The 11,696-nt window shown below is 40.8% G+C and overlaps 2 protein-coding genes and 1 long non-coding RNA gene across 3 annotated transcripts; 2 read left to right on the top strand and 1 right to left on the bottom strand.

The window, feature by feature from the left end:
* The first annotated feature begins 998 nt into the window (after positions 1-998).
* LOC141817139 (uncharacterized) lies at positions 999-2,350 on the top strand. Its single transcript, XR_012600788.1, has 3 exons — positions 999-1,694; positions 1,812-1,915; positions 2,060-2,350. It is a non-coding gene; the product is annotated as an uncharacterized LOC141817139 (long non-coding RNA).
* Positions 2,351-4,789: 2,439 nt separating this feature from the next.
* Positions 4,790-6,599, top strand: LOC141817140 (U-box domain-containing protein 38-like). The gene has a single exon (XM_074704808.1). The coding sequence runs from the start codon at positions 4,832-4,834 to the stop codon at positions 6,554-6,556; it is 1,725 nt and encodes a 574-aa protein (XP_074560909.1). The 5' UTR covers positions 4,790-4,831; the 3' UTR covers positions 6,557-6,599.
* Positions 6,600-9,552: 2,953 nt separating this feature from the next.
* LOC141817141 (pentatricopeptide repeat-containing protein At1g76280-like) lies at positions 9,553-11,614 on the bottom strand. The gene is made up of 4 exons (XM_074704809.1): positions 11,476-11,614; positions 11,194-11,382; positions 10,576-10,695; positions 9,553-10,490 (listed from the first exon to the last, which is right to left on the bottom strand). Exons 1-4 carry the CDS (start codon positions 11,593-11,595, stop codon positions 10,098-10,100), a joined length of 822 nt encoding a protein of 273 aa, XP_074560910.1. The 5' UTR covers positions 11,596-11,614; the 3' UTR covers positions 9,553-10,097.
* Between the last annotated feature and the right edge of the window lie 82 nt (positions 11,615-11,696).

Raw genomic sequence — 11,696 nt, forward strand, 5'->3', positions numbered from 1 at the left:
CCATTTTCGTTGCAAATCTTTAATCGATCCCCGAATCGATTACAACGTTCTGTAAAAATCGATATGATTTGCAAAGTTGGCGACGAAAATAAATTTGATTTGCAAAATTCATCGCCAATTAGCAACGAAAACCTTTTCGTTGCCAAATAGCAACGAAAATGATTTTCGTTGCAGATCTGCGACGAACTGGTTTGTTGCAAATCTGCGACGAAAACCATTTTCGTTGCAAATCTTTAATCGATCCCCGAATCGATTACCAGACGTTCTGTAAAAATCGATATGATTTGCAAAGTTGGCGACGAAAATAAATTCGTTGCAAAATTCATCGCCAATTAGCAACGAAAACCTTTTTCGTTGCCAAATAGCAACGAAAATGATTTTCGTTGCAGTTCTGCGAACTGGTTTGTTGCAAATCTGCGACGAAAACCATTCGTTGTAATCTTTAATCGATCCCCGAATCGATTACCAGACGTTCTGTAAAAATCGATATGATTTGCAAAGTTGGCGACAAAATAAATTCGTTGCAAAATTCGTCGCCAATTAGCAACGAAAACCTTTTTCGTTGCCAAAATAGCAACGAAAATGATTTTCGTTGCAGTTCTGCGACGAACTGGTTTGTTGCAAATCTGCGCGACGAAAACCATTTTCGTTGCAAATCTTTAAATCGATCCCCGAATCGATTACCAGACGTTCTGTAAAAATCGATCAACCGATCGATTACATTGAGGCTTAATCGATCATCCGATCGATTTAAACATATGCGACGAAAAAATTTCGTTGCAAAAATTAAATTTTTGCCCGGGATAAATTTTCCCCAAAATTTTTCAATTTGCGACGAATAGATTACTTCGTTGCCAATTTGGCGACGAAAGCTTTAATTCGTTGCCAATTTGGCGACGAAACGTCTAATTCGTTGCCAATTTGGCAACGAATTTGGCGACGGACTCAATTTCGTCGCCAAATACCCTAACTTAACCATTTGCCCCAATCCCCTTTTCTTCCTTCGCGATTTCCCTTCTGCCTTGCCCGCCGCGATTTGCCCCCTTCTCCTCTCCGATCTGTCCTCGTCGATGCCATAGCTGCCGCCGCCCGTCCTTCTCGCCGAAACGCTGGTGGAGAGAGAAGAAGGTCGTCGCTCGAGCCTTCTTCCATTCCTCCTCTCTTCCTCTTCTTGTTCCATCGCTTTCGATCGAAGAGCAGGAGGGGATAGACGCCGAAAAAGGGAGCTATTTTTGGTTCTCTTCCGGAGGGGAAATGGCGAGGCTATCGATCGGAATCCTCGGGCTGACGGAGCTCTTCGTCAGCGCGACGGTGCACCTACTCTTCGGCCTCTACATCTTCAGCGCCGCGCTAGCGTCCGACCTGTCGCAGGCTGTCGCCGACTGCCTGCGGCCTAATGTCTTCAACCTCGGCGCCGGGCAGAGGGAGGCGGAGGGAAGGGGCCAGCCGCCGGTGGTGCTCGAGGGCTCGCCGCCGCCTATCGTGTTGGTGCACGGTATCTTCGGATTCGGAAAGGGGGTAAATGTCTTGATCGGTACTGTGATTTTACCTTTTCTTTCATCGATATCGCATTAACTCTGGCTTTTGTTTGGGTTGCAGCGACTTGGCGGTTTGTCCTACTTCGCCGGGGCGGAGAAGAAGGATGAGCGTGTTCTGGTCCCGGATCTGGGATCCCTAACCAGCATCCATGACAGGTGCTTCTTCTCAAAATCATTGGTTCCGTTGCTTCCCTTCTTTTCGGAAAATCTGAAGAAAAAAATTTGATTTCCCCCTCTTTGGATTTTTAAAACTCGATATACCTTTGGACACAGGGCAAGGGAACTGTTCTATTACTTGAAGGGAGGGCAGGTGGACTACGGAGAGGAGCATAGCAGGATCTCTGGACATTCACAGTTTGGGAAGATTTATGAACAAGGCAAGCTAAAACTGAAATCATGTTTGCTCATCCTTTCTTGCTTGTTTGGATCAATTCCTGTTTGGAAAGAATTCCTTTCTTGCTTGTTTGGATCAATTCCTGTTTTAAAAATGATACTTTCTCTTTTTTATTTTTCGTATACAGGAGAACAACAGATAGTGACGGAGAAGGAAGTAGAGTCTCTGGAGCACGATGATGGATTTTCTTCTATTTGTTGTTACCTCTCTTCATCCTTTTATTATCTGATGATGTATTAGGATTTATATGACTGATGTAGCTGTTTAGACTTTAGGTTTTTATTTGGATTTATTACTTGTTTGTATGATGTTGATATTTGAGATTGATGATTGTATATGGAGTATCGATGTTGATATGATTTACATGGTTTTACATGATTTGGATTGATTTGTAGATTCTATATATATTGTTGATTGTGTGTGCAGGTATATTAATTATAATGTATGTATCCTTCGGGATGAACAACAAATGAATATGGCATGGATTTTTTTTTTTAATTTGCGACGAAATTTGCAATGAAAATCAAATTCGTTGCAAATCTGCGACGAATTTTGCAACGAAAACGTAGTTGTCGCAATAGTATCGTAAGTTACTGTGTATCGATATATTGCGACGAAAATATTTTTCGTTGCAAATTTCGTCGCCAATCGGTGACGAATAAGTTTTCGTTGCCGATTGGCAACGAATTATTTCGTTGCCAATCAGCGACGATAACTTATTCGTTGCCGATTGGCGACGAATAAATTTTCGTTGCCAATCGGCAACGAATAAATTTTCGTCGCCGATTGGCAACGAATAAGTTATCGTCGCTGATTGGCAACGAAATAATTCGTTGCCAATCGGCAACGAAAATTTATTCGTTGCCGATTGGCGACGAAATAATTCGTTGCCAATCGGCAACGAATAAATTTTCGTTGCCAATCGGCGACGAATAAGTTTTCGTTGCCGATTGGCAACGAATTATTTCGTCGCCAATCGGCGATGAATAAATTTTCGTTGCCGATTGGCAACGAATTCGGCGACGAATTAATTTTTTCGTCGCTATTTTTAGCAACGAATCTTGGAAATTCGTTGCAGAATTCTGCGATGAGTATTTGGCAACGAATTTGAATTCGTTGCCAAATTCGTTGCAAAAAAATTTTGCAACGAATTTTTTTGAGAAATTCGTTGCAAAATTCGTTGCAAAACCCTGGTTTTTTTGTAGTGAATATATATATATATATATATATTTTGTGCTTTTGTAAAAGTCCTTACATCTATAAAAATTACAAATGAGTATTTTAAAATTTTCAATAATATAATAATATTCATAGTCCTAGTCACATGTTTTAACTTCTAAATCCTAAATCCCAAGACACCTTTTGGAACAATCTCAGTTGCCAATATGTTGAAGTATATATTATTTTTCCTAAACAAGGAGAAATGTTTGATCGTGACAAGTATAGACAACAAACAATACTACATCAACGACTGAACAAAAGGAGCACCTTTATGCACACAACGATAACAAAGGAGACCCATTTCCAGCAACACTTAAAAATGTGTTGCTCTGGAAGCCATGAAATCAATTTACAAACCTCCTGAAGTCTTTCTTTGTAACTAGCCACATTTCAACAGATATGCATATGCTAATCTTTTATCCCTTCAAAAGGAGAGGATGCATATGCTAATCGACCCTTTCTTTGGAATTCGTCATGGAATCAAATCCAATGAAGACAACATAGCTACATACATAATGGATAGTATAGTACATATTCGAAAAGGTCAAGATTCAAGTAGATATGAATTGAAAATACGAAGAACACTAATGTTAGAGCATCAATGCAATAGTATACTATAGTTCAGGTCAATATCATATGAGACATTATGGACGAATGAGGAGGTCAATAAACTTGGATGAGTTTAATATTACTAAGGCTAACAATTGGGGATGACGATTTAATAGGAAAGTTCTTTTATTTAGGTAAGTCATGAATTATGTAGACTTAAACCAAATGCAACTCTCTGTATGGTGATAGAATTGTAAAACAGAGAATAAAGTTAGCTGCTTGTCATTCAGTCGTGTTTTCGTCAATAAGGTCACATAAACCACATGTCTCTGTGTAGGAGCACTGAAAATTTTGTATGAATTTGCAAACTATACAAATCTTTTAGATAGAAACAAAAGTTCAACTCCATAAACATTAAGATGAAAATACAGTAGGTTACATAATTGCTTAGAAGTCGTACATTCAAACAAATACTGGAATGCAAATGAATCTGGTGAAGTAATGAAACATGCAAGAAAGAACTACAAAGGAAACATGTGTAAAGGTCTTATTAAGATGTATGGACCCTATTGCGCATTATTCTCAATTAGTGCTCCTGCAAGACTTGTAAAACCTTAAAACTTCACACGGCAATCAGGTGTAAGGCCACCAGAAATAAACAGTGTAAAAGATCTAGGGATTCCATAAATCCACCAAAAATTGCTCAAGGATAATTAAGCCGTAAGAGTATTCAATCATATTATTGTTAAATTTAATGCAGCCAAATTAAAGTTGGATTTTCTTTCAGCATATTTAGCATGTAGACTTTGCCAGGATGAAGAATCATTTCCTTCCTCAAAAGACTGTAAAAAAAAGGTAACATGTATTTATTAGAAATAAACACAAAAAAATAAGACATTTTACCTGTATCCTGTTCTATGTCAGGTAGTCGATCTGACAAGTCGTTTCGTGATATAAGAGGTTGGTTGCGTCGTCGTCAAAACTGAATGGAAAGCCGCGGTCCGCGTCGCATGCACTCCACTCCCTGCTGCTCGCCGTCTACCCCCCGCTGATGCGGCCGACCTGACGGAGGCTGGCGGAGGCGGAGGCGGCGCCTGCGGAGTTCCTGTGCCCCCTCTCGCGCTCCCTCATGGGGGACCCTGTCGTGGTCGCCACCACAGGGTGGACCTTCGAGCGGAGCTGCATCCTTGCCTGCCTCGACCTTGGCATCGTCACTCCCGAACTCTCCCTCCAACACCCTTCTTCATCCTCCTTGACTTCGTCGCCCACTTCGATGCCCGTGCTGATCCCCAACGTCACTCTCAAATCCGCCATCCTCCACTGGTGCGAGGACCGTGGTCTCCCCCGTCCTCTCCCCATCCCTCCCGACGCCGCCCGCGCCCTGGTCGGCCACCTCATATGCCCCGATTCCCCTTCTTCCACTCTCGGCGCTGCTTCTTGTTCTCCTCCTAGTGAATTGGCTTCCAGTGATTGCGGTGGAAATGAAAAAGATAAAGTCTTGCGGACGAGATCACTCCGCTTCGTTCTAGAGAACAAAAAGGATCGATGCTTGAACTCTTCGGCATTATCTTCTATATCAATTGGTAAAGAAGGCGGCAAATTGAGGTTGAAATCGAGTGAAATAGATATCAATTCCAAGGAATCTCCGGAAAAATCTCCTTTTTTTTCGCCGCCCTCCACCACCAGCTCCTCACCTTGTCACATTTCTTCCTCTTCCTTATCCTCTCCCTCTGTGGAGATCGAGAACACAAAATCTGCGATCTTGACTTCCTCAGACATTTTGTCTCCTACTATTTCCGAAATCGATGCTTTTGAAGATGAGATCCTGGCGAAGTTGACGGAGGACGACATTAAGGAGCAGGAATTCATAGCTGTTTTCCTCCGCCATGCAACCAGAGAGAATCGCTTCTGCCGGATCAAACTCTGTAGCCGCAGGCTACTCGCTGCCCTCCGCTCCATGGTCCTCTCTCGCTGTGCCGCTGTCCAGATTAACGCTGTCGCCGTCGTCGTGAACCTGTCGCTGGAGCCAGAAAACAAAGTTTCAATTGTGCGTTGTGGTGTGGTATTTCCGCTCATAGACGTGCTCAGGCACGGCCGGCCAGAGGCCCGAGAGCACGCCGCCGCCGCCTTCTTCAGCCTTGCTCTTGAGGAACAGAACAGGGTGATCATTGGCTCCCTAGGCGCCATCCCGCCGCTTCTTGGCCTGTTTGCGTGCCCGTCCAGTGCCGGTCTCCGCGCTCGTCGCGACGCCGGGAAGGCGCTCTACTACCTCTCCCTCTCAGATCCTAATCGTCCCAAGATCGCACAAAACGCCGGTGCTGTACGTGCGCTTATCGCCGTTGCGGCGGCGCCGGGAGAGGAGGAGGCAGCGACAGCGATTCAAGCCTCGCCACGGAGGTTGGGCCCTGGCCTGCCACGACTGGCGATGAGGGTGATTAGTCACCTGGCGGCCTGCAGTGAGGGGCGCAGCGCGCTGATGGATGCCGAGGCTGTCCTGGCGGTGGTGGCCTTAATGAGGAGTGACGCGGCGGTGGCGATGGAGGAGCACTGCGTAGCGGCGCTCTTTGGAATGAGCAGGGACCGAGACAGGTTTCCGCGTTTGGCCAGGGCAGCGGAGGCAGAGCAGATGCTAATCAGGGTGGCGGAGGGGGGTAGCGGCGACGTCCGGAGAAGAATGGCTAGGAAAACGCTTCGGGCGATAAGGAGGGAGGACGATGAGGAGATTGTGCCGGCTCCGACGACCGGTTCCTCCGCCGATGATCGCAACACTCTGGCGAATTCGGATTGGTTGGTGTCGTTTCGTCGCGATTACACGGCTGCTGGTAATGGATCCAACAATTCGGCTGCTATCTAAGAATATTTTTTTTCTTTTAAATCTTCGTCATTTTTATCTATATGATAAATCTCAATCAGTCTCATGGACTCAATCTCTAGGGGTGGCTGACTCGGATCATTTTTATTTATATGTACCTATAAACAATAGATCAAATTGGTGTGTATATATATACATATATATAAATAATATTGTTAGGGTATAATTGAGTTTGATTCCTATCGGATAGATTTGCTGGGATCAAATTTCGACTTTCCTCTCTCATAGTGGTCATTATAGCTTTTTTATTTACCTCCCCACAGATGATAGTGAGACCGATCGCGTGGCATCGTTGAGTGACAGACTCTACCCAATGTCGTAGCTAGGGCTGGGCTGTACTGAGCTCTAATCCAATGCAGCTTAGCAATTGAAACCAATATATTATTTTACAGTGTAGTTGTAATTGAAGTCAATACATTATTTTATAATGCAGTCCAGCCAATTCAGCTCAATGCAGTCTAGAATCCAATGTAGCTCAACAATTGAAGCCTAGAACAGTTAAAATTCTAACTATGCCATTGATTCTACCTTTTTGTTGCTAGTTGGTGTCCTTTGGTGTGGTTATACGGCTGCTGATAATAGATCCAACAAGTCGACTCCTTTCTAAGAATTTTTTTTCTTTTAAATTCTTCATCATTTTTATCAATATGTACCTATAAATAATAGATCAATCAATTGGTGAATATATATATATATATATATATATATATATATATATATATATATATATATATATATATATATATATATATATTTTGAAAATGATCGATCGATTAAAATTTTTTACATATCGCCATGCTAGCAAGGAGTTTACTAATTAGTATTCAAAAAGTGGCTCGGAGCTCCATCTCGCTGTTTCAAGTTTGAGAATTTGCAGAGAAAATGACATTGAGCTTGCATGGCCATGAAAGAACAATTCCGTTTCATTTTTTTTATTGGGAAAAAAATTCATGGTGCGTGGAATGTGGAATCTCGAAGTGCAAGAACCAAACATGAACATCTACAAGGTCAATGCAGCAAAAATAGTTATTTTTTTGATGTTGTGTCCTTCATCTCTTCAACAGAGATAGTCTGAATGAAAATAAACAGTGAGTCAGCAATACAACTCACTATGGAATGTAAAAGATGTAACTACGAGAATGTATATGGAATAACTTTCTCAAGAACATGTGAACAACAAAAGTTTACAAATTTGTTGCATTACTAAGGATCCAGTACAATGATAAACTATGAAATGAAATAAAGTCGTCTATGCAAACAAGGAAGGTTCAAGCATTCATTGCATTTTGCTAATTCACAATGCCAACAGCTGCTTCCTGTTAACTGGTTTTGATTCACTTTTATTGGTAACTAACAAACAAGCTTGTGAATGAAGTAGAGCTGTGGATGAGGACAAAGATACTACAAAATTCAAACATTCAAACTGAATGATTCTATGGGCATAGACTCAATGTTACAAGACAAAATTGGCATCACACAGATTGGCAGTGCGTCGTAGGAGATCAAAAAGGTTGGGTGACATAAAATTTTAACAGGTTTCAGAAGTGACTGCCACAAGTCAACCACGATCCTCACATTTTTTCAAACCAAAGTCACAACTGGACCAAGATCCTAAGAATCTAGACTGCTCATCTGAATATGGGAATGCGCACCTCTACTTATTGCAGTAGCACTAATTTTATCATGTTGAACATAAATGAGACGCCCAACATATTACTAACCGCAAAAGTTGTTCCTGACAAATATTTCAATAAAAAACAAAGAACTAATACGAATAAAAATGTAATTCGGACACAGCGAATCCGAAGTTACCTTTGTAACAACAGAAGTGACGCCTTTATCAACACAAAAGTATGTTCCTGACCGACGAGCATACTGCTCTGAGAATTTCCTCATGACTTCAACAGCTTTATCAGATGGCTCCGCTGCAAAAATTTGATCGTTATATACGAATCAACTACATGCAGAGTTCAATAAACTGGTCGGAAAGTTGAATCGGAAGAATAGAATAGAATTCTCTGAAGATGTTCTACGAAAGAACCACGAGCCTTTCCTTCAACAGTAATGATTTGGTTACGTTTCTTGAAAATAACACGAAGAAAAATCGAATCAAAACATGCGGTACAGAATTGTTTTATCAATATAATCCTTAATTAGGTTCAATTCCACGAATGCTCAAGCGCATTCCATCAGCTAGCAACATGCTGATGCCTAAAGATAAAAATTTAGGGGGTTTCTAGCAGATTAAGCTAAATGCTCCAGCCCTTAGGATCGACACAGACTCAATCAAACAAAGGAAAACCTACTGAACTTCGATATTTCGAGGGAACCAGTACAATAGGGAAAACACTTTTTTAACATTCAAATGATAGCAGAGCCAACGCCAAACCGGAAAGGGATTCAATCGAACAACAAAGAAGTGAGTGTCAGCACAGCAAACCTTTTGCACAATTATAATTATTATTCATATGCATTCCAATTTCCAATTGTTACTAAAATCGTTGCAGATCAAATCAGTGCATGAACATTTAGCATGCAGTCTCGATTTACTGTACTAAGAGGTAGAAAAGATAGCAAATTATGTAGTGTACCTTTAAGTTTTATCTTCTTCACAATTGACAGACTTTGTAGAAGGGTCAGACGGTGTGCTCATGCGTGGCCGATGGTCAGCAAACTCAAGAGGAAGAAAAGCAAAAGAGGAGAGGTGGACGACAAGCTCACCCACGAGCAACAAGCTCACCGACGATCGACAAGCTCACAAGTGGTTGAGCGAGCTTGTAAGAAGTAAAAGAGGAGGTACGATAAAGAGATAAGGAGTTCAACTCAAACAAAAATTTCTTTTGATTGAATCAAATTTTGATTATTTTTTTTTTAAAACATCTGTTCTTTTCTTTTTCTTCTGATAATTGTGTTCTGATAAATAGTGACAAGTAATCAATTCCTATGCAAATCATCCCTTCACCAATCCAACTGTCTGAGTAAACTGAATATATAAGAGAAAGCAAAACTGTTTTCCTGAAACAAAAAAAAAAAAGAGAACTTTGGCATCACAATGATACCCGAGATTAGTTTGAGCCTTTTGCTGATCACTGGCTCTTATTTAGATTCTGTAATCTTATTCAATGGTACAAGTTGGATGCTCATTGCTCCTCGTGAAGTTTGAGCTTTCCAATTCCATCTGATTTCTACCAAGAGGCTAGAGCTTTGAGCTTTTCTTCAACAGGACAACAAAAGCAGCCGGAGAACGATGCCGTCTATCATGGGAAAGAAGGCAATGCAAAGAGCACACATAGAAGAGATCTCTGGATGTTGATGTGCCTGTGGAGATGGTGGCTGCAGCGGGCAGGATTCTTGATATGTTACAACTTGTGATATTTGTCTACACTTTTTCAAGCTTGTTGTGGTCATGCACTTGTTATATTTCCGCTATAACATAGACAAATTTACCAATTAACATTAATTTTATTGATTGAAAACTCCCTATCTATTTTTCTTAAACGAGGGGAAAATATGAAAATTGCATTCAAGAAGAAACTAAGGTGGCAAGCCTTTTCGCCCATGGACTTTCCTCTGGATTCCATGATATGGAGGAACCCATGATAGCACACCACCTCAAGTTTATCAGAGCAGTTGCAAGAAATTCTTGTGAATTTTCAAAAGTTGTTTGAACGATCTGTAGCTCGACATCTGAGTCTTCACTAAGTATTAATTGCTCAAAAGTATCTCTTTTCTCTTGACGAATCTCAGCTTCTTCGGAGATCATCCGCATGCTCAGCACCTGGAGTGCCTCCATAGCCGTGCTGTGGAATTCATTCTCTACATATGCAGTGAATGTGTACCATAGAGAAGATGGATCAGGACTTATTTTCTCCCTATGCATGGTCTCGATTATAATTTCTATCACATCAATTCTACCCTGAAAAGGCAACCATATTTTGACTTATCAGATAATTTTTGAAATTAGGGGGGAAAGTGCAGATATTTGGTTGACACCAAAATACCTTTAGAAATGCTTGCTGAAGGATTGTGTTAAAAAACTGGATATCAGGCTGAATGCCTTCGGACCTGAATTGATCCATAACACTTAGAGCTCCTTCAAAATCTTCATTTGCTAGAAGAACCTGTTAAGATTCCCCATACAAAATTAAATTAGGGAAAATGTTCTTATGTTCCTAAAACTTTTCTTTGATAGTTCTGATGATTAAAAAAACACAATATTAAAAGAGAACAAAGGGCTGTATTTTAAACTTCTTCCAAATCAACTTTCAGACAGTATTTACAAAGCAATGATAGGGTCTCGATAGAAACTTCAGTAATCAATGTGGTGCCTACATGGAGCAATAATAAAACAGTAAAACATAATCATCTAGCCATGAAGACTACGAACCAATGGGTTTCTTTCTTCAGGATGCATTTAGTTATCACATGGGAGGAGTCGGTGAACTATCCAAATTTATCTTCTCCCTTAAAGTACTACATAAACGTGAGATGTCAATTAACAAAGCTATTGGTTAATTTTGGCAAAACAAATGTTGAGTGTAATTTATTCATCTCTCAAAACAAATATATATATATATATATATATATATATATATATAAAGTCTAGTACAAGATCATACCTTAATCAAAGCAGTAAAAGTCACAATCTGTGGGCAGAAACCATCTCGTATCATCAAGGAAAGAATTGCACAGGCAGACTGGAAACTATTAAGAATGCTGCAGCATTCTATCATCATGTTGTATGTTCCGACATTAGGAGGAAAACTGCATAATCTCATGCCTCTGAAGACTTCAATTGCCTTGTGAAACTGAGAGAATAGGATATTTATATATTTATGTAGGGAAAAGTACATTCAGAAAGGGCGGATGAAAATAGGATTGTACGCTATCATCCCAGATACCTCCTTTGCTTGTACAAGTGCATGCAGTACAACATTATACATATCAGTTTTCTGGTGACCGTCTGCCTGCCATAGCATGTTCTCGGCAACATTTAGATACTGCAGCATTTCTTCTATCATGCCTTCATCTCCTAAAGCTCTAATCTGCAGCATAGAAGTTATACAAGGTAGTCAACCACCCAAATCTACTCATATACACGCAAAAAGTTAAGACCTCTGCA

This window comes from Curcuma longa, unplaced genomic scaffold (assembly GCF_044706935.1).
Source record: "Curcuma longa cultivar G26 ecotype Majalengka, Jawa Barat unplaced genomic scaffold, ITB_CL_G26_1.1 contig_19416, whole genome shotgun sequence".
Taxonomy (NCBI): domain Eukaryota; kingdom Viridiplantae; phylum Streptophyta; class Magnoliopsida; order Zingiberales; family Zingiberaceae; genus Curcuma; species Curcuma longa.

Excerpts from the sequence above, each read along its gene's own strand:
- LOC141817141 (XM_074704809.1), bottom strand. The coding sequence starts at position 11,595 with ATGATAGAAGAAATGCTGCAGTATCTAAATGTTGCCGAGAACATGCTA. Across the intron at positions 10,696-11,193 it reads CTTTTACTGCTTTGATTAAG|GTTCTTCTAGCAAATGAAGA; the intron begins GTATGATCTTGT and ends GAATCTTAACAG. Across the intron at positions 10,491-10,575 it reads TTCAGCAAGCATTTCTAAAG|GGTAGAATTGATGTGATAGA; the intron begins GTATTTTGGTGT and ends TTGCCTTTTCAG.
- LOC141817140 (XM_074704808.1), top strand. The coding sequence starts at position 4,832 with ATGGGGGACCCTGTCGTGGTCGCCACCACAGGGTGGACCTTCGAGCGG.